Source organism: Gymnoscopelus microlampas (genome assembly GCF_963454915.1).
Source record: "Gymnoscopelus microlampas genome assembly, chromosome: 6".
Classification (NCBI taxonomy): domain Eukaryota; kingdom Metazoa; phylum Chordata; class Actinopteri; order Myctophiformes; family Myctophidae; genus Gymnoscopelus; species Gymnoscopelus microlampas.
Window position 1 is genome coordinate 48,511,814 of NC_139943.1, and position 21,575 is coordinate 48,533,388.

The 21,575-nt window shown below is 42.3% G+C and overlaps 1 protein-coding gene across 12 annotated transcripts in view; it reads right to left on the reverse strand.

Moving 5' to 3' along the window:
• Positions 1-21,575, reverse strand: part of plekha7a (pleckstrin homology domain containing, family A member 7a) — a 189,053-nt gene that overhangs the window by 58,446 nt on the left and 109,032 nt on the right. For all 12 annotated transcript variants that reach the window (XM_084058989.1, XM_084058992.1, XM_084058986.1 and 9 more), the window contains one exon: positions 3,853-4,018. In XM_084058989.1, coding sequence (XP_083915115.1) covers positions 3,853-4,018 — 166 coding nt within the window. The remainder of the gene's footprint in view (positions 1-3,852; positions 4,019-21,575) is intronic.

Below are 21,575 nucleotides of genomic sequence, written 5' to 3' on the forward strand. Positions count from 1 at the left end.
ACACACACACACACACACACAAGATAAAAAGATAACATGCAAATGGCTTACCCCCTCTGACACATAACTTCAAACCAGTTTCTCAAACATGATTTTATCCATGCACTGTGACTACTATATGTCTGTGTGTGGGTTAAGAAAGTTTACCACAACCCATACAGGTACAAGCAGCAAAATGGAAGTATTTGAGGTCCAAAAAATACTGAGCCACAACATAACAATAACGAAAACAACAAAACTAAGTTAAAGTAGGAAGAAGCCTTCAGAATAACTTGTGTGTGTGTATGTAGCATAAACATATCCAGAACAAGGACATAAAGTACACACACACACACACACACACACACACACACACACACACACACACACACACACACACACACACACACACACACACACACACACACACACACACACACACACACACACACACACACACACACACACACACACACACACACACAGTAGCAGCTGGCCGGGTAGCCAAGCATAATACACAGTGACACATCACAGCCTCAAACAAGGCAATGTGTACTGCTGTTCCTACATGTGAGTTCTGTTGTGTGCCATGTACTGCACATCATGAGGCTTGTCCATACTGTGTGTGTGTGTGTGTGTGTGTGTGTGTGTGTGTGTGTGTGTGTGTGTGTGTGTGTGTGTGTGTGTGTGTGTGTGTGTGTGTGTGTGTGTGTGTAGGTGTAGGTGTGTGTGTGTGAGAGTGTTATAGTGGTCTATTTTTAGATGGCGGGTAATTTTGTGGAACACTCTCCAGTATCTTCCTGCAGAATAGTGTTCAGTGTTTCAGGAGGCCGTCTAGAGACAGGCCTGAGCAGCGGAGCCGTTTGATGCATAACACTTTGGTTACTGGGAGCTGCCCAGTATGACAAGTATTTAACCACATGAACCCTAGCATCCCTAATCTGGGGTGATCATTCACTGAAAATAGCAGATCTACAAGCTCACATTGTGTCGCGTTGTGATGCGTGGTGAGCTTTCAGATTTGATGTCTCCCCAAGCAAGGATGACAGACCAGTCTGCATGTTCACGATTTACTCAGCACTAAGTATACATTGCAACATCCTAGGTTTAATCTAGCACGCACAGGAGCAGGCAGCAGGAATGACTTTCGCAGGAATCTTCCTGCAGCAGAAGAAGCAGGCAGCATCAGCAGTACAAGCTCAATAAGCTCCCATGAGGTGCTGGCTTAAATACCCTCTTATCATTCCCTATCAGGCCGACAGAATCAAGCTATTCTTACCTACCACTCACAAGGTGTTTCAATATTAGCTTCCTGCAACCATCATCAGAAATGAGGCTGCAGACCTAATTATGTGCAGTCTGTTCTCTCATCTCTATTTGAATCACAGACCTTTAGACACAAGGGTCATTGGCTGGTCACTGTGACATGTTCTGAGTCATTATGTTTCATTACTCTTAAAGGATCTACACCATGAATTTAAAAAAATGATAATAATATCTAATATCATATTGTTTATGTCCCTCAAACGTTTTTCAAAAGGTTTGAGCCTAAATCAAGCCTCAGATATACTAATTCCAACTGACTTCTCACTGGCTTATAAAGCACTTTCACCTGCAATACCACATTGTCCTGTTTGGCACGGGGCGCTATTGAGCCAGTTTGTATGCATGTTATCTCCTGGTTCTGTGTGGAAAAAGTTTAAAAAAAAATAAAAAAAAGTAAAATATGTCTCTTGCATATCACCGCATAGTATATAAATTCCATAGCAACATCAAATGATCTTGCGCCAATTTTGTGCATGGGGGTTTTGGTCTTAACCAACTAAAACCAGGAAAGCATCTTTGTCATTTTAGATTTTTGCGTTGACTATTCAAATATAGCAGATTTACAAGTTTGTACATCTGCAAATTTTTTTAACATTTTTTAAAAATCTTGAAAGTGCGAACTACTGATTTAGATGGAATTTGTATGGGTTAAATAGGATCGCGCCTAGGTGATGGTGATGACAGCCAACACTCTGATTGGCTTAATTAATGTAATGCCGAAAACACACTCGTGACTAATTCACGGCGTGCTGAGCCAGGCGCTAACACATTGAAACCACAATAATGCACCCTGTAGAATAGATGGTAAAATTGCTGCAATGCGCCATGGCGGGAAGTTCACAGTCTTCAACTGTGCGATGCCAGCTTCCCAGTGTATCCAGTCTTCAAATGTTGGTCACTGGGAGCTGCCCAGTATGAACACGGTGCTAAGCTGGTTAGTTCTCATTCACTTTTGTGTTTCACATTTTTCCAGGAACTCCATGGACTCAGACCAGCACATTTCCATTTTAATCGTATGCGTGTTTGTGTTTGTGTGTGTGTGTGTGTGTGTGTGTGTGTGTGTGTGTGTGTGTGTGTGTGTGTGTGGTAAAGGTGGGTTTAGTGGAGTGGAACCGGAGTAAAGTATGGGTGATGGATGTCTTGTCATCTGGCAGACCGTGCAGGCAGAGACACATGTTCAATCTCTGTCCCCAGGGCACCTGTTGATAGGCTGGGATGAGATTTCATGCCACTGTGGAGCCGCAACCGTGTATGTATGTGTGTGCGTGTGTGTGTGTGATTGTGTGTGTCACACATGACTGAGAGAGAGAGAGAGAAGTGTGTGAAAGAATGAGAGGAAAGAGATGGTAGTGTGCAACCAGATAGACAGAAAGATGAGAAAGAGTACAGTGGGAGAGACAGAGGTAAAGGGAAAAATGGATGGAATATACTGTGTACAGAGTGTGTGTGTATATATATATATTGATGCTGTCAAAATTATCGTGTCAATTAATTTTTTGAATTATTTGTGTTAAAATATTTGACGCATTTAACGCATGCCCAGAACGGCCCGCCCCTAGCTCTGGTCCATAGCGTTAGGAGTTCTCCTTAACAATATATTACTTTCAGGCGTTGCTCGAACACCCGCCGTAAGCGCAGGCTGCGCAGCCTCTCGTCTGTAGTAAAAATTTAAAATACACCTTCGCCACTCACCTTAAAAAAGACGGTTTTAAGATGTTGAAAGCCTACTTTCCTTAGTGGGAACACTCTGAGGCCCCCCACTTCACATCTAAAATACACTTTGTGTCCAGAAAAGAAAATATTCCGCCGGAAGGAAAACCTTTTTGTCAACAGAAAAATTCCATTGACGAGATCTGTAGGGAGCACAGTGGAGTAACTAAAACATTTTCCCTCTGGTGAAATATTTTCTTTTCTGGAGAAAAAGTGTATTTTAGACGTGAGGTGGGGGGCTCCGAGTGTTCCCACTAGGGAAAGTAGGCTTAAAACCGTCTTTGTTTTGGTGAGTAGCGAAAGTGTATTTTTTTGTTTTACTACAGACGAGAGGCTGCGGCCGCGGCGCTACTGGGGGTGTGTGGGCAACGGCTTCAAAGTAACATAGTGTTAAGGAGAACTCCTTCTGACGTTATGGACCAGAAATAGCCCGCCCCAAACATCTTCCCAATAAGTACGTAAAATGAACAGGTGGAAAAAGTACGTATACAGTATACGTCCTAAAATATATATATTTTTTAGAATTTACGCTAGAGGGCGCTCTTCCCTAACCCATGAATGATATGAAGCTCATAGCGCTATGAGCTTGTAGATCTGCTATTTTTGAAAAATCGTGAAAATTTGTGCAAACCTTTGAATATATACATTTTTAAAGCGAACATTTTGTAACTCAAATCTTTGCTTCTGGGGGGGGGGGGGGGGGGGGGGGTTCCTGGAACAAAATATTTTGAAATGGGGGTCCAAATACATATAATTTTGGGTGGTCCTTGACATGAAAAGGTTTGAGAACCACTGCTCTACACACACACACACACACAACTCTCCAAAGTCACTGACCTTGGTCGTGGAGGTGGTGTCCACCGTAGAGGAGGTGACGGAGGTGGAGGTCTCGCTGATGGCCGCGCTGGACGGCCGGAGGAGCTGCTGCTCCATCCCTACTCCCACTTCTCCATCTCCTCCTCCTGCTGCTGGGGGTCTGGCTGTCATCCGGAGAGACGGGGGTCTGCAGGGAGACAACAAAACCACCTGTCAAACACCACCACCATGTAGGCCTATCGCAATTATTTGAGATGATCGCAATCATCTTGCATAATCTTCATAATCGTTTCCATGTTGAAAAATGTTCAGACATTTTCAAACGGAAATAGCAGCATCTACAAGGTCACACAATGCCTATTTTGGCCACAGTACATTATGATTAGTTTTTTTAGATCAGTGGTCTTCAACAGGGGGTCCGGGACCCCTAGGGGGTCCTTAGAGTTACTACAGGGGGTCCGCCAAATCTTTGAGCGGTGGGGAACATTAGCCGAAAATAGCAGATCTACAAGCTCACAACGCCTCGCAGCGGCTATTTTCCGAGAGTCTGTGTGGAGGGAAACAGAGCCAACCAAGTACAGAGCCAACGGCCAAGTTGACTAAAATGAGGGTTTTAAAGGTTAACTATCTAAAAATACACATTAACATGAATCCAGCTATCTATGAAATCTATGAAATAGTTTAACCTGCAACACAATTTTACACAATATGTAGTGGGGGTCCCTGCTTCATCTCTCTCTCAGCTAGGGGGTCCTTGGCAAAACAAACTTTGAAGACCCCTGATTAAAGATCATTGGTAGGTAAGTTATTTGTTTGCTCAGTGCAGTTTTTGCCAAAAACACATTTAAATTGTTTATCGCAATTATTTTACGACAATTGTACTTGACAAGTACAATTTTAGGATCGTGACAACTCTACCGCCATGATGCAGTAGGCAGGGAGAGAGAGTGACAGAGAGAGGGAGATGGAGGGACAAATCAGTGAATGGACTGAGGGGAGAGATGAAGAGGGATGGAAAGATAGACAACGGAAAGAGATAGAGAGATGGAGGGAGATACAAAGGAATGAATGGACCTTGAACAACCAGCAAAGTGATAATGGTGTGTTTTAGGAAGGTGTGTGTGTGTGTGTGTGTGTGTGTGTGTGTGTGTGTGTGTGTGTGTGTGTGTGTGTGTGTGTGAGAGAGAAAGTGTGAAAGTGTGAAAGTGAGAGTGTGAGTGAGAGTGAGAGAGAGAGAGATAGTGAAAGGGAACATCCGACACTGAGACACCTGACCGAAAGACAGGATGTCCTCTGTATTGTTTCAGTCCACACCCCACTCTGCCTGGAGGGCAGGGGACGACCGGTTTTGAGGTACGGAACACTGTGGTTTATGTGTTTATCTTGGTATGTGTGGTATTGAATGGGTTTCTTTGTGTGTATACTGTATGTCACTGTGTGTGTGTGTGTGTGTGTGTGTGTGTGTGTGTGTGTGTGTGTGTGTGTGTGTGTGTGTGTGTGTGTGTGTGTGTGTGTGTGTGTGTGTGTGTGTGTGTGTGTGTGTGTGTGTGTGTGTGTGTGTGTGTGTACGTTTTGTTGAGTGTCTATCTACAAGTACGGTATACTGTAGTGTTGTATGTGTGTACGCACGTCTTTGTCTGTGTGTATGTTGTGCGCGCCGTGTGGGCGTGTGTCTCATCTAGTTCTCGCCCCAGGTTAAAATGAGGTTGGAGTCGCCTATTACCTTACATGGCTGTTGCTGAAATGCTTCTTGAGACATCCTCCAGTGTGTACGCAATTGAAATGAAAACGGCAGGAGCAGATGCAGGTGCATTTTGTCATACTGGTAACGTTAAGCCTACAGTACTATCTCACGAGAGCTTTTAGTGATTTGGTGCGTCATCAGTGCGCAAGCCTGGTGGTGAAGCACTGGCACTCAAAAATAACACATGGGCTCATGCAAAGAAATGTACCAACAACATATCAGCATATCCAGATGAGAATATGCAGAAACTATACCTAGTTGACCACAATCTGGAGTAGGTGTTCCCTGCATGGCATGTAGACCAGTGGTTCTCAAACATTTTCATGTCAAAGACATCCGCAGCCAAAATGATATGTATTTGGCTGCGGACCCCCCATCTCAAAACAATTTTGTGCCAGGGATTTAAAAAAAATAGCAGATCTACAAGCTCATAGCGTGGCACTCGGTGACGCACTATGACCTTACTGTGAACTTGTAGATTGGCTATTTTTAAATAGCCAATAGTCAACTGTAGTACAGGTTTAAAGTGCTAATGTAGCCTAAAACCATGTCATGGTATTATTTTCTTTAAAGAAACAATAAAACTGGCACATCCACTGGACGGCAGGTGCAGGACCAACAGTGGAAATATATAAGAAATAATAGTCCGCACACTGCTAAATTTAAAAGAAGCTCCCAGTCAAGGCTTCAATTAACGTTTCGACACAAGGTCTTCTTCAGATTCTGAAGAAGACCTTGTGTCGAAACGTTAATAAAGCCTTGACTGGGAGCTTCTTTTAATTGTATTTTCTTTAAAACCTTGGGGAAAAAATGGTTTACATACTGATACTGATAAATAGAAACGTTACTTCCATTGATCCAAGCCGGAACACGATGGATTAAAATAAACATGCTCTGAAAATGCATGCAGCCTTTCGGCTACCGTGTTAAGTGGTCAGATGGGTGGGCCATGAACGCTTTTGAGATTTTCAAGTGAGCCCTGATCCAAGAAATGGTTGAGAATCACTGATGGAGACAAATGTGTGGTTAGGTCAGACTAGACACTGGCTCTCTCTCATTTAGAAGGATAGACTATTGGCAGGTACAGTAGCCATTATTAGGAAGTGTTTTTTTCCAAAAGGTTCCATTAATTGAGACAACCTACAATAGTACAATATAGCATTAACCCTTTAAGACCGGGAACGCATCTGTGTGTCATTTTTAGATTTCTTTGGCTACTCAAAAATAGCAGATATACAAGCTCTTTTAGCTCGTTTTTTAATATCAGCTATTTTTTTAAATCGTGAAAATGTGTGCAAATCTTTGAATATATACATTTTTAAAGCGAACATTTTTAACTAAAATCTTTGCTTCTGGGGGTCCCTGGAACAAAACATTTTGAGATGGGAGTCCACGGCCAAATACATATCATTTTGGGTGGTGGTGGTTGAGAAGCAACATACGCTTTTTTTTTTAACTGTTAGGATTTAGAAGACATTTGTAGAATCCCCAGAAGCAAAGATTTGAGCGGCACTCTGTGCCGCGCCACAAGCTTGCAGATCTGCTATTTTTGAATAGCCAAAGAAATCTATAAATGACACACAGATGCGTTCCCGGATTGAATGGGTTAAGTGACTAATGGACAATCTGACGCAGCACTGTGCCTCTGGTTTCCATGGCGATCCAGTGCTCAGTGTCTCTGGAGTCACACCAATCAAGCTCCCCACTGACTGACTGCAACAGACATAGATGATTAAAAAACTCAAATGTTGGGCTCCCGCTGGCCTAGCGGTCTGGGCTCATACCACATATAGGCTCTAATGCAGCTTGACAGCGAGTCGCGGGTTCCAATTCCGATCTGGACGACCTTTGCTGCATGTCACACCGTATCTCTCTCCCCCTCATATGCCCATATATAGAGATCCCTGATGTCATCAGTACATGCCCATATATGGGCATGCCCCCTTTTGTGCCCATATATGGAGCTGACTGATTTGTTTGCGCCTGATGCCACCATGACACATTGAGGTTAGACAACACATTCCATATTTGGGCGTAGCTGCATTGGTTACTCCTTATATGGTTATGGCTGAGTCATAGTGACATGTGTGTTATGACATGGTCCGAAGGCCGGCCGGTCGTACTATTAGCCAATTTTAATATAGGATGGTGATATGTTATTGAGCCTAAGGAAGTTAAAATTGAATAAACTGTTAAAATAAGGAAATGTAAGAGTCGCTGTAGTTGCAAGAGTACTATTCCGTGTCTTTTTCTCTTATATTGAGAATATGTTGACAGTTCAAATTCCATATATTTTTTAATAATCCGTTTTTATATGAAAAGGTAGATGCTCAGTTACTCATTTCTTTAAATTTAAGGTGATATCCAACTGTAAAAAATAAATGCCCTTCCATTAACTGACATACTGCTGGTATGTCACATCACTGCTTGCCTGAAAACAAACTATTCAGACAGATAGATCTGCTTCGATTTGTTGGACACACACCACACATTACACACAAACACACATCCCCTCAAACTGCCAGTCTGTACCAATCCCACCACAACATGCCCGTAGGCCTTCTTCTAGCTATAGACACCTGTGTTGACACTCCTGTTATTGGTGCCGTCGTGATGAACAACTACAAGCTCACAACAGATCGGCTATTTTCAAATAGCCAAAATTTTAAGGGCTGAAGTTGTGTGTTTTTTGTAATCTAAATCTACAAAGTAACTAATAACTAAAGTGGTCAAATAATAGCAATGGAGTAAAAGTACAATATTTGCCTCTGTACTGTAGTCGATTAGAAGTAAAAATATTGGAAATTGGAAATACTCAAGTAAAGTACAAATACCTCAACATTGTACTTAAGTACAGTACTTGAGTACATGTACTTGATTACTTTCCACCACTGATAGTCGCCAACTTGCCAGGAGGTTAGAATATCTGTACATCTGAGTGTTGCTTTGCAATTCATTCCGCGATAGAAATCAAGGCATTTTTTGTACAGAAGGAGATCTGCATGCATGAAGGGGCTGCAATGTTTTGTCTGTTTACTTCATGCGGTGTGTTTGCTCACCGCTTCATAACGTTAAATCCTGATCTTATGCTGGCCTCATTTCTGTGCGGCCATTTCCTTTTGTAAAAAGGTTGCATTACTTATGCAAACACATTTCAGGCACACTCCTGACTAAAATGTGTGCTCAGTACACCCATAAGTGTTACCCTGAGTATCATGTATCATTCCTACTCCGGTTACACTGGATGTACAGTATTTGCTATCTCTCCTACATTGTTATTCATCTCAAATACTGAGAACTAAATGGAAATTCATCCGTTATCTTTTTATACTGTCTACTGTAGTTTATTGTTTGAATGAATGTTGTGTCCAATGTACAGTATAGTAGTGTATTGGCTGCATTGTTGTTCTGCATTTAGTGTTAAACTATTACTAGTTTGTGCTGTGCACAGAGCCCGCATACACAAGTGTATCATGTAATTTATCATAGGCATAACACTGTGGCTGCAGCCTGCAGCCACTCTCTCTCTTCCAGAGACACAAAAAAAGCTTTCTCCTTCTTTAGCCACAGCATCTCATACAATCTCTCAATTACACACTATTATACAACTGAAATGGCTCTCACCCGCTCTCTTTCACTCAACGCCTCATTCTGTTTCTCATTGACACACACACACACACACACACACACACACACACACACACACACACACACACACACACACACACACACACACACACACACACACACACACACACACACACACACACACACACACACACACACACACACACACACACACACACACACACACAAGCCTAGACAACAGTTCTATTATTATTATTATTAGCAACCTATCTCTGCTGTCACCGGTTACATTAACAACCTATGGTTATATAGCCTCGTTCCCAGCCTCACTCATCTGTGAAGAGAAGAGCCTGGTCACAACCTAAACCAGCAAGTGTCTATAGGGGCAGTGAAACTTCAACCTGGTGTTTGCACTTTCTCCATTTACAGCCCGTACATCTACAAGCTCATAGTGCGGCACCGAGTGCCACGCTAAGAGCTTGTAGATCTGCAATTTTTGAACATTTTTGAAAATGTGTGCTAATCAAATTTGCTTCTGGGGATTCTACAAATGTCTTCTAAATCCTAACAGTTTTCTGAAAAACGTATGTCGCTATATGAGTGGTTCTCAAACTTTTCCATGTCAAGGAACACCCACAATTATATGTATTTGGCTCGCGGACCCCCATCTCAAAATATGTTGTTCCAGGCAGGGACCCCCCAGAAGCACAGATCGGAGTTTAAAATGTTCGTCTTAAAACATATATTCCAAGATTTGCACAAAGTTTCCACGATTTGAAAAAAAAATTGCAGATCTACAAGCTCATAGCACTCGGTGCCGCGCTATGAGCTTGTATATCTGCTATTTTTGAATAGCCCAAAGAAATCTTAAAATGACACAGATGCGTCCCCCTGTCTTAAAGGGTTAATAGAACGGCAGAGGACCCCAGGGCTAGGTGGTTCTTGCCGTGTCAAAAAATAAGAGACAGAGTGTCCATCAATGCAGCGAGGATAACAGGCGCTCCCCTCACCTTTTGACACTCGCAGCTTGTTAGGACAGCCTCATTGATTCTAATGAGAGAGGCACGTAATCCAGTTCTCTCCCCTTCTCTCCAGGAGAGAGAAGGGACAGAGGAGAGGTCAGTAGAGACAATGCAGCACAGTCAAGATGTGATTTGGGAAACAGATACAAGGAGAGACAAACGGAGAGAAAGACTAAGAAGCAGTGTTGGGAAAGTAAAAGTAAAAGTACATTTACTTAAGTACTGTACTTAAGTACAATTTTGAGGTATTCGTACTTTATAAGTACAATTTTGAGGTATTCGTACTTTACTTGAGTATTTCCAATTTCCAATACTTTTACTTCTACTCCACAACATCTCAGAGGCAAACATTGTACTTTTACTCCACTACAATTATTTGAACACTTCAGTTACTAGTTACTTTGTAGATGTTGATTATTATTACAAAACATACATTTCAGCCCTATATGCATTTTGGCCATTTGAAAATAGACGATCTACAAGCTCACAATGCGTTGCATCGCGACGCATTGTGAGCTTGTAGATCGGCTATTTTCAAATGATTTTTTATACATTTGAAATCTTGTGAAATGGGACATTCAGCATAATGAGTACTTTTGGTACTTTAAGTAAATTTTTATACCAATACTTTTGCACTATTAGTCAAGTAAATTTTGAATTCCAGACATGTACTTGTAACAGAGTATTTCTACATTGCAGTATTGATACTTTTACTTAAGTAAAATATGTGAATACTTTTTCCACCACTGCAAAGAAGTGATGGAACTGCATGGAGAGAGTGCAGAGAGAGAGAGAGAGAGAGAGAGAGAGAGAGAGAGAGAGAGAGAGAGAGAGAGAGAGAGAAGAGAGAGAGAGAGAGAGACATAACGAGTGAGGAAATGAAGATGTGAAGAGGAACTGACATGCCAGGGAACAAGATATGGAAAGTGTGCGGAGAGAGGACACAAACGATGTCACAGAATGAAGAGTAACGGACAGAAGGTGAGACGGCTTGAGACAGACATCTTTGAATTCTTGACAGACACTGAGGAACCACATTATAGACCTTTCCTTTCTTTGACAAGAGTCTCTACCAGGCACTTCTCCTCTCTCTCAACCACATAAAGGACATTCTGTCTGCAGTCACCTCAACTTTCTATACGACTCACACTTTTTTTTATCCTGCTGAACATGCAACTTTCTGAGTCGGCCCTATCTCCGCTGCATGAGACAAGTACAGATGGAACCATAGTAGCACGAGTCCCACTTTTTACTGCACATCGTTGCAGGAATACCACTTTATTTTTATTTTTATGGTCCATGGGTTTGTTCTACGGTGTGCTAAATGTGGTTGTGCTCCATAAAGTAGTTATATTTTAGTTATTTTTGGGGGCCTTTTCAAGTCTTTATTTGATATAGCGACAGTGGAGAAAGATATGAAATGGCAGGAGAGAGACATGGGGAATGACACCCAGCAAAGGCCCTCAGGTCGGATTCGAATCAGGACTGTTTAAGGCAGTGGTTCTCAAACTTTTTCATGACAAGGACCCCCAAAATGATATGCATTTGGCCGCGGACCCCCATCTCAAAATATGTTGTTCCAGGGACCCCCCAGAAGCAAAGATTTGAGTTACAAATGTTGGCTTTTAAAATGTATATATATTCAAAGATTTGCAAAAGAAAATACGATTTTTCAAAAATAGCCAAAGTATAAAAGGTTAAAATGATTATGATGCTATATTAACACATTTTGCTGGGGAGACCCTGGAACACCCCCAAGGACCCCTGGGGGTCCCCGGACCCCACTTTGAGAACCAATGGTTTAAGGAATGAGCCTTAATGGTATTAACCAGGTGACCAGGTGAGCCACCAGGGTGCCCCAGTGCTCTTATAATCCATCTATAAATTACGTAAAACTCTGCGTGTGTGCGTTATCTGTCCCCCACGTATCTTGAGAACAGCCCGATCGATTTGGTAGTTGTCCAGAACCGCCAATCCGAACGATATGCCCATATAAGGGCATATATGTAGATCCGGTTGTCCAGAAACCGCTGATCTGACCGATATGCTCATTCTCATCAATATGACATCATAGTAGTGACATCATAGACTATAGCCTCTAAGTACTATGGTGGTGGGTAGGGCTGAGAGATAAATGGACAAAATTAAATATATATATATTTTTTTACAAAATACTTTGATATTAATATTGTGACGATGACATATTGGGATGATAAAAAGATTATAATGAACTGTTCACAGTGCACACAGAATAATCCTGATAATTACATTCACGCCACTTGGGAGTGCACACCAGTAGCACAGTTTTGGAAAGAAGTCATTAAATCTCTGTCACGTTTCCTGGGCTGCCACGTCCCACTAACTAGGTGATATATCAGAACATGGATTAAAACAATGAACACAATAGACGGCCCTAACTGCTGCCAAGAAAACTATCCTCGTGAATTGGAAATCAAAGGGAAACAAAAACATTGCTCACAGGAAAAACGTAATAATAGACTACATATCCCTGGACACCAACACAATAGACACACCCCCCCATCTGGTCTGGATTCATCCATTATCTTCAATCCTAAATTCATCACCCAGTGATTCTCCTATCCATAAGCCTTACTCCAGTTAAACCTATACTGTATAACCACACACGCACGCGCGCACGCGCACGCACGCACGCACACACACACACACACACACACACACACACACACACACACACGTTATTTTTGTTCCTGTTGTGAATGTATCATTTATATATCGGTGTGATTTTTGAAATCTTATCAAAAAAAGATTATCATGTTTTTTAACCAATAAAAAAGGGGGGAAATAATTTTAAAAAAGTTACTCAAAACAACACAAAATGCAGATTTACAAGCTCACAGATTGAGTATAAATCTTAAGTATAAAAGTGATTAAAACCAGGAAAAGACAACACGTAGTCATATCACGATATTACAATATCCAAAACACAGACTAGTCTCGTATCACAATATTGATAACATTATGATGATATAATGCCAAGTCAGCCCTCGTGGGCTGGGCAACAGGTGCAATGAGTACTTTGACAACAAGTACAACGGGTATTGGATAACCGGGTGGACCATGCATTCCCAAATGTCATCGTTCACGACTTGCATCGTTTCCAAATATGCCTGTGGCATCGACCTCGTCCTTCTGTAAACTAGACGTCTTCCTTCTGTGCAGTGCAGTGGGTGCAGCAGTACACATTCCTCCACAGGCACCATGTTTGTTTACTTCTGTGGTCATGGAAATGCTCTGATTAACTCTGTATCACCACCGTTGAGACTGACATATGTTACCTGTTACCTGTATGTCAGGATTCCAGGGGGTCCCCAGCAAAAATGTGTGAATATAGCATCACAATAATTGTAACCTTTTATACTTTGGTTGTCGCGCTATGAGCTTGTAGATCTGCTATTTTTGAAAAATTGGGGAAATGTGTGCAAATCTTTGAATATATATATTTTCTTTTAAGCGAACATTTGCAACTAAAATCTTTGCTTCTGGGGGTCCCTGAAACAAAATATTTGAGATGGGGGTCCGCGGCCAAATACATATCATTTTGGGGGTCCTTGACATGAAAATGTTTGAGAACCGCTGGCATAAGAGCAACATTTTTGTATGTTCAGCGGGGGGGGGGGTTAGTTATTCAATAGGTAGCAAGTTAGCTGTAGATAGCAAAAACTGTAATCAGGATTCAGTATTCAATGTGTGCATGAAACCATAAACACTGTCTTCCACTGCTCCCTGAGGGAGACACAGGAGGAGAGGGGTGGGAGTCGGAGAAAGTTGAAAGTGACATGCAGACAGAGAATGAGAGAGGAAGAGGAGAGAAAGGAGAGCAGACATGGAGGACCAGAGGGAGAAAAAAACAAACCCTGTGAAATGGAGAGAGGGAGATACAGTACATGAGCACAGAGCCTGAGAGATGGAGAGAGGGACATGTAAAGAGCTGGTCCAAGGCTGTGATCGTCTTCACGAAGCCGTCCTTCTTGCTATGCTCTCCTGAAAAACCTCTCCCGCAGGAAACTTAAACTCAGTAATGTGTCAGGAAGGAATGCGATGGAGCCCGAGTTGATATGTGGGTGAGAAAGCAACTGAGAAAAATGAACTCATAAATCCTCACACACACAATGCATTGGGCTCCAAGAGATTCATTTGGCATCGCTTTGAAAGACATTAGCGAGTGCTATTCTATAGTACACTGCACTCCCAGATGACGCCTGGTAAACTGGACAGAAATGAGGGAACTCTCTTGAACTCTCACAAGGGAAACTAAAATATACTATTAAAAAAATACTATAATGTAGAATTATAGTATTTTGTTGTTGCCTGGGAGGATGTTTTTGATTTGTTTTGCATTTATATTATATTGCATTTATTTTAAATGTTTTTACTTGGTTGTCTAATTTTAAAATGTTCAAAATAAAGATTTCATTCATTCCTTCAAGGGAAACAAAAATAGCATTTAACAAAAATGTTGAAGGAAAATTGTGAACGTTTATTCTAAGTACTAAGTAAGTAGTAGGTCGGAGAGGCGTATTGTCGGTATCAACCAGAGCTCTATTCTCAAGTTTACAATCCATTAAGAAATTAAGTAGAAATTGCATCATGTTGATCTCGGTATGCCATGCCGTAAAAACTGTATTCATTGTACTGTGATGAAACACAGGTGATAAAACAGCAGTGATTAAATGAGTAATAAAAACAGAAAGAACATGAAAAAATCGAATGGTGTGGACCTCGGCGTCCACATGGGAACGGCGTGGCTCCAGGGCGGATCTCGTCGGACTGTGACGTCAGTAGTCTACGACAGTGGTTCTCAAAATGGGGGTCCGGGGACCCCCAGTGGTCCTTGGGGGTGGGGCGGGGTGGTTCCAGGGGGTCCCCAGCAAAATGTGTTAATGCAGCATCACAATCGCTTTAACCACTTTATTCATTTACACGTTGGCTATTAAAAAAAATAGCAGATGTACAAGCTCGCAGCGCGTCACTTCGTGCCGTGCTGCAAGCTTGTACATCTGCTATTTTTTGGTTGTGGGGGGGGGGGGGTTATGCCTTTATTGATAGTATACAGTATGTTGACAGGAAATGGGGAGAGAGAGAGACGGGGAGAGACACGCAGCAAAAGGTCATCGGGATTGGGACTCGAACCTGCGACATGCTGTCAGGCTTCATTGCAGCCTATAGGTGCCCGGACCGCTACGTCAGCGGTCCGGGCCGACATCTGCTTATTTTTGAGCATTTTAAAAAAAAAGTATTGGATTTTTTTTTATAACACAAGTCTTCTCTTCTGGGGTCCCTGGCACAAAACGTTTTCAGATGGGGGGGTCTGCAGCCAAATACAAATACACAATATGGGGGCCCTTGACATAAAAAGGTTTGAGAACCACTGGTCTATGATAAGACGTACTCCACAATTGGGCAAGAATCACATTGGCTTCCACTATATAATTTGAGTTAAATACATTTAAAAAGTATAAAACTGTATCAAATAAATGAGTGGGGGTACTTCCGTCACCTATTGGCAGTGTGCACGACATTCCAGCGCTTTGCGAGATTACATCCTGATATAATTATATCTCTCTAGAGGAGCAAAAAATATTGTGTTAGGAGAATTTGCGGTCATAGCACAGACACCTCTGGATGCAAGCTCTCACACAAAAAAAGCAGGAATCCACACTGCTGCTATGGCAACAGTCAACAAAAGTATTTTTCCGTTGACCCAGTAATCTCCAACACTCCCCCCCCCCCCCACCACCACCCCTCAGTCAACACACTGCTGACGCAGCTGTCTACACAAAACTACTGTAACACATTCTATAGGAATTAACAGGCTAGGGTGGAGGCAAGAGGGTTGAGGTTAGAGACAGACAGACAGACAGACAGACAGACAGACAGACACGGTAGATAGATAGATATATAGACAGTGGTGGAAAAAGTACTAAAATGTTTTACTTAAGTAAAAGTATCAATACTGCAATGTAGAAATACTCCCTTACAAGTAAAAGTCCGGAATTCAAAATTGACTTGAGTAAAAGTACAAAAGTATTGGTATCAAAATGTACTTAAGGTACCAAAAGTAAAAGTACTCATTGTGCAGAATGTCCCGTTTCACAAGTTTTCAAATGTATAAAATGTGGAAAAAACTTTAGAAAATAGCAGATCTACAAGCTCACAATGCGTCGCAACGCGACGCATTGTGAGCTTGTAGATCGGCTATTTTCAAATGGCAGAAATGTATATGCTGAAGTGGCTAATGTATGTTTTGTAATAACTAGACCATACCCGGTCGGCGCAGCGCATCCGTGGGGGGATATGCGCACATGATCTGGCAACCCGGGAGGCAGTTCGTCCCATAGCTGGGCAGGCCCGTAACCATGGCGACATTGTTTGACACATAAACGCTAATAAGAAGCTGAGATTTGATGAAATTGAAAAACGGGCTTCACAGTTGCGTTCAGATGGTAATGGTCAATGGCTGTGTGCAAAATCAGAGCAATTGCTCCAGCCACTGAGGAGAACCGGGTAGCTTCACTCACGTACTCACGTACTCACCTACTCACCACTACAGACAGAGGTTACTAGAATTATAGTAGGATAATCAAAATCTAAAAAGTAACTAGTAACTAAAGTTTTCAAATAAATGTAGTGGAGTAAAAGTACAATATTTGGATCCGAGCTGTAGTGGAGTAGAAGTAAACGTTTTGGAAATTGGAAATACTCAAGTAAAGTACAAATACCTCAACATGTATACTTAAGTACAGAACTTAAGTAACTGTACTTAGTTACTTCCCACCACTGATAGACAGATAGATAGATCAATGAATGAAATGGTGAGTTCTCTGGACATGGCAGTGAGACAGGAGCTGCTGTGACTCTATGTATAGACAGCAGAATATCATTGCACATAGATACCCAGAGACTGAACATATCACTTTACATATATATATATATTCTTCCTTTTTTCCCCCACGATGTTAGGAATTCAGCAGACAGACGTGACAGGACAGATAGACAGAAACATACAGACAGACAGACAGCTGACCACTCTCAGACACGCTTGAGACCCAGATGCAGTCTACGACCCCCGGACAACAGCCAGGGGAGATATTCCACCCTCCGGTGCAAAAATAAGGGCAGATTAAAATAAGAGCTGAGAGACAGAGAGCTGATAAGGGTTCTGTTCAGGAGCTGTGAAGTCACGACACTTACCCCACTACTGACAGAGATAACCCCGCCCCCCCCCCCCCACACACACACATCACCACACAGGATCTCAGACACAATGTACACAAACATACACTCTCTCATACAGTAATACACACAAATGTACAAACTAAAGCACACACACACACACACACACACACACACACACACACACACACACACACACACACACACACACACACACACACACACACACACACACACACACACACACACACACACACACACACACACACACACACCTGATGGTAATAGAGTCAGATGACATAGAACTGCTTTGATCCCCTGTTAGATATAGATGACACCTTCGACAGGTGTGTGTGTGTGTGTGTGTGTGTGTGTGTGTGTGTGTGTGTGTGTGTGTGTGTGTGTGTGTGTGTGTGTGTGTGTGTGTTGCGGGCGTGCGTTCATGCGTGTGTGAGAGAGAGAGAGAGAGGGGAGGGGGGGAGAGAGGCGAGGGACACTTTCTGACTACATATGGTGCTAATGATACTGATCCAGTGGAATGTGGCCCTCCTGTCCACTCTGCCAACACTAAAAGGCTGTGTGTCCACCTCACCAAAACATGTTTTCCCAGCTTAAAAAACACAAGGCGCCCTGCTAAAAATGCTTCCAAATGCCCAGAGTTAAACGGCAGGCATGAACACGTAGCGCAAAATAGACAAAATGGACAAAATGGACAAAAAACATGCACTGCACTCAGGAAAAAACGTCTTGGTGGACATGACCCCTAAGACAGAGAAGGAGAATCTGACTATACTGAAACGTAGCCCTACATTTTTTTAGCGGTGCCAACCGCTCTAAGCTTGACTTTGTCCGTATGTCCGTCCGTCCGTATCAGCACGGGATGATGAGCACGGGATTTTACACAGCTATAACTCCAGTTTGAAGCCTGCCACCAAGTCCAAATTTGGTATGTGGACTTACACCACCAATAGGGACGAGCATGAATTGCTGAAGTTATCAAAGCGGGGTCCAGGGACCCCCCGCGTATGCTATGTCAGTCCGCCCGTTTAGGGCACGGGATTTTAAACAGCTATAACTCCAGTTTGAAGCCTGCCACCAAGTCCAAATTTGGTATGTGGACTTACACCACCAATAGGGACGAGCATGAATCGCTGAAGTTATCAAAGCGGGGTCCAGGGACCCCCCGCGTATGCTTTGTCCGTCCGCCCGTTTAGGGCACGGGATTTTAAACAGCTATAACTCCAGTTTGAAGCCTGCCACCAAGTCCAAATTTGGTATGTGGACTTACACCACCAATAGCGAGGCGCATGACTTGCTGACGTTATCAAAGAGGGGTCCAGGGACCCCCAGCGCCCGTATGAGCACGGGATGAGCACGGGATTTTAAACAGCTATAACTCCAGTTTGCAGCATGCCACCAAGTCCACATTTGGTATGTGGACTTAGACCACCAATAGGGACCAGCATGAATTGCTGAAGCCCCGCCCCCTCTGTCTTCCCATTGGCTGGCCTTCAAACAGCCATAACTCAAGTTCGCAGCATGCTACGGAGTACAAATTTTGTACATGGACTAAAACCAGCAATAGGGACGAACTGTAATTACTTAAGCCCCGCCCCCTCTGTCTGCCCATTGGCTGGGCTTTAAACAGCCATCATTCCAGTTTGCAGCATGCTACCGAGTACAAATTTGGTAAGTCGACTCAGACCACCAATAGGGATGAACTGAAATGCGTTAAGCCCCGCCCCAAAGGCACCGCTTCCTTCACACAGGGTGTGATTTTTTAAAGGACATAGATTTCCCTGAAATGTATTAGAAGATACATTTCCAGGGTCTAAAATAGTTTTTCAGGTACATGAAAGTGAAATGTGTGTGAAATATAGTTTTGCAGGTACAGTATGGATAGCCTGCAGAGGTTGTGGTTTCTTATTTTGGGACTCTGTAGCAATAAATCACGATGTACCTCTCCAGGCTAGGGAAGACAGGAAGAGAGGGGGACAGCAAGATAGAGGAAAGGAGAGGGAAGGGGACAGAGATTGCAGGACGATGAGTCAGAGAAAGAGAGAAAGTGAGGAAGAGAGAGAGAGAGAGAGAGAGATGGTGTCAGAGAGGGAGATGCTCTGGGGTGATGGCAGGGGAAAGAACAATAAATAGGAAACAAGGAAAACAAAGTGACATGAGGGCAAGATAGAGACAGATGAATGGAAGAAAATACACAATGAAGAGAATAGGTAATAGAAAACTACGAAATACTTGTCTGGAGAGGGATAGAGTGTGTGTGTGTGTGTGTGTGTGTGTGTGTGTGTGTGTGTGTGTGTGTGTGTGTGTGTGTGTGTGTGTGTGTGTGTGTGTGTGTGTGTGTGTGTGTGTGTGTGTGTGTGTGTAGAAAATACTTCCTATACATAGTGATTTGTACCTTTAGAATGCTCTCCTTGGTGCAGATGCACCAGAGAGTCAGGTAAACAAGTCTGATCATGGACAACTTGCTTTGTTCCCTTTCACAATGTGTCCTTGTGGCCAAGTTTTAGAAATGCAAACTCCCAAGGCCACTAATAGTGATGGTCCACTTCAATATCCCACCACAGAGTTCAACAGCGATGACATTCATTTGATAAATTATATTACAGGTGCTAAACTGCAAATGCAAAATGTAATTTCATTATTCTATTCTCTTCTTTTCCATATTCATTTAAATTCACTTCTTGATGAAGTACAGTGGGGGAAATCAAAACAGTGAATTATATATTACCTTATTCACAAACTCCTTTTAGCTAATCCCTTTTTAGTGGGATGTTTTTCCATCAAATCACAACTATAGTACAACATACTATACTGAGAAATCAACTCCAAACTTTAGACTCAATGTACCAATGTACCTCTTCCTGGGGCACTGAGCAAATACACACTTTGTTTAGCCAAATCACCACTGTGCAGACTAATATAAACCTCAAAAAGGACTCCACATAACTGCCCACAACTTTACAAACGTGTTCACTGAACTGAATGCACAACAGTATTTTGGGAACACGGTGAGTGAACAGGATTTTAAATCCTAATTTATCCCGTTTTAATACAGATAGTGCATAATACTACCAAAAACAACGGCACACAATTGGAAACTTCTTAGCAAACATTTTTTATACACCTTTCATTTTGTGGGAAAGGGACTTACCATTATTTTTGCCAAATTCCTATTCCTATTTTTACAGTGAATCTCATGTTAACCTACTTACATTGCACACATATAGGCTACTGTACAGCATGTTTCTCCTCAATTGACTATACACCATTTATCATTACAGTACATTGCAAACTTTTCAGATTAACATAAATAATCCTACAGTTGTGTGAGCAGTAAGTATAGCATAGAGTTTAGCTAAATCAGCACTCGGCAGACTGCTTCGAAACTAAATTAACCTGAGGCGCTCTCTGCTACTGCCGCATAGCAAACTTAATCTGTGAACCTGAATGACTCAAGCAAACTGTGCGAAGAGCAATCATTTTATCCCAGTCCCCAGTGGTTGTTGCATTTCCACTGTCTTCCAGCTCTCAGCCCCGGGGCCAACGTGAGGGAATGGGGGCTCTTTTTTGTTCAAAGTCTGATGGTGCCAATTGACGGTCCCTGCTCTCCAGGCGTGTTCTGGGCTACAAAGGAGACTTAAGCCGTTAAGACCGGGGAACGCGTCTGTGTCACTTTCGCCACTTTAACCATTACTTTATACTTTGGCTATTCAAAAATAGCAGATATACAAGCTCATAGCGCGGCATAGCGAGTGCCGCACTATGAGCTTGTATATCTGATATTTTTGAAAAATCTTGAAAATTTGTGCAAATCTTTGAATATATATATTTTTGAAAGCAAAAATGTTTGCTTGTTAGGGTCCCTGGAACAAGATATTTTGAGATGGGGTCCACAGCCAAATACATATCATTTCGGGTGGTCCTTGACGTGGAAAAGTTGGAGAATCACTGATATTATAGCAACATAAGTAGAAAAAAAAAAAAAACCTGTTAGGATTTAGAAGACATTTGTAGAATCCCCATTTGATTTACAAATGTTTGTTTTAAAAAATAATATATTCACCTGTTTTCCACTTCCTGTCGATTTGATCCAATGAAATCCAATGAAACTGGTCAGATGACCAATGATATCCAATGAAATCGACAGGAAGTGGAAA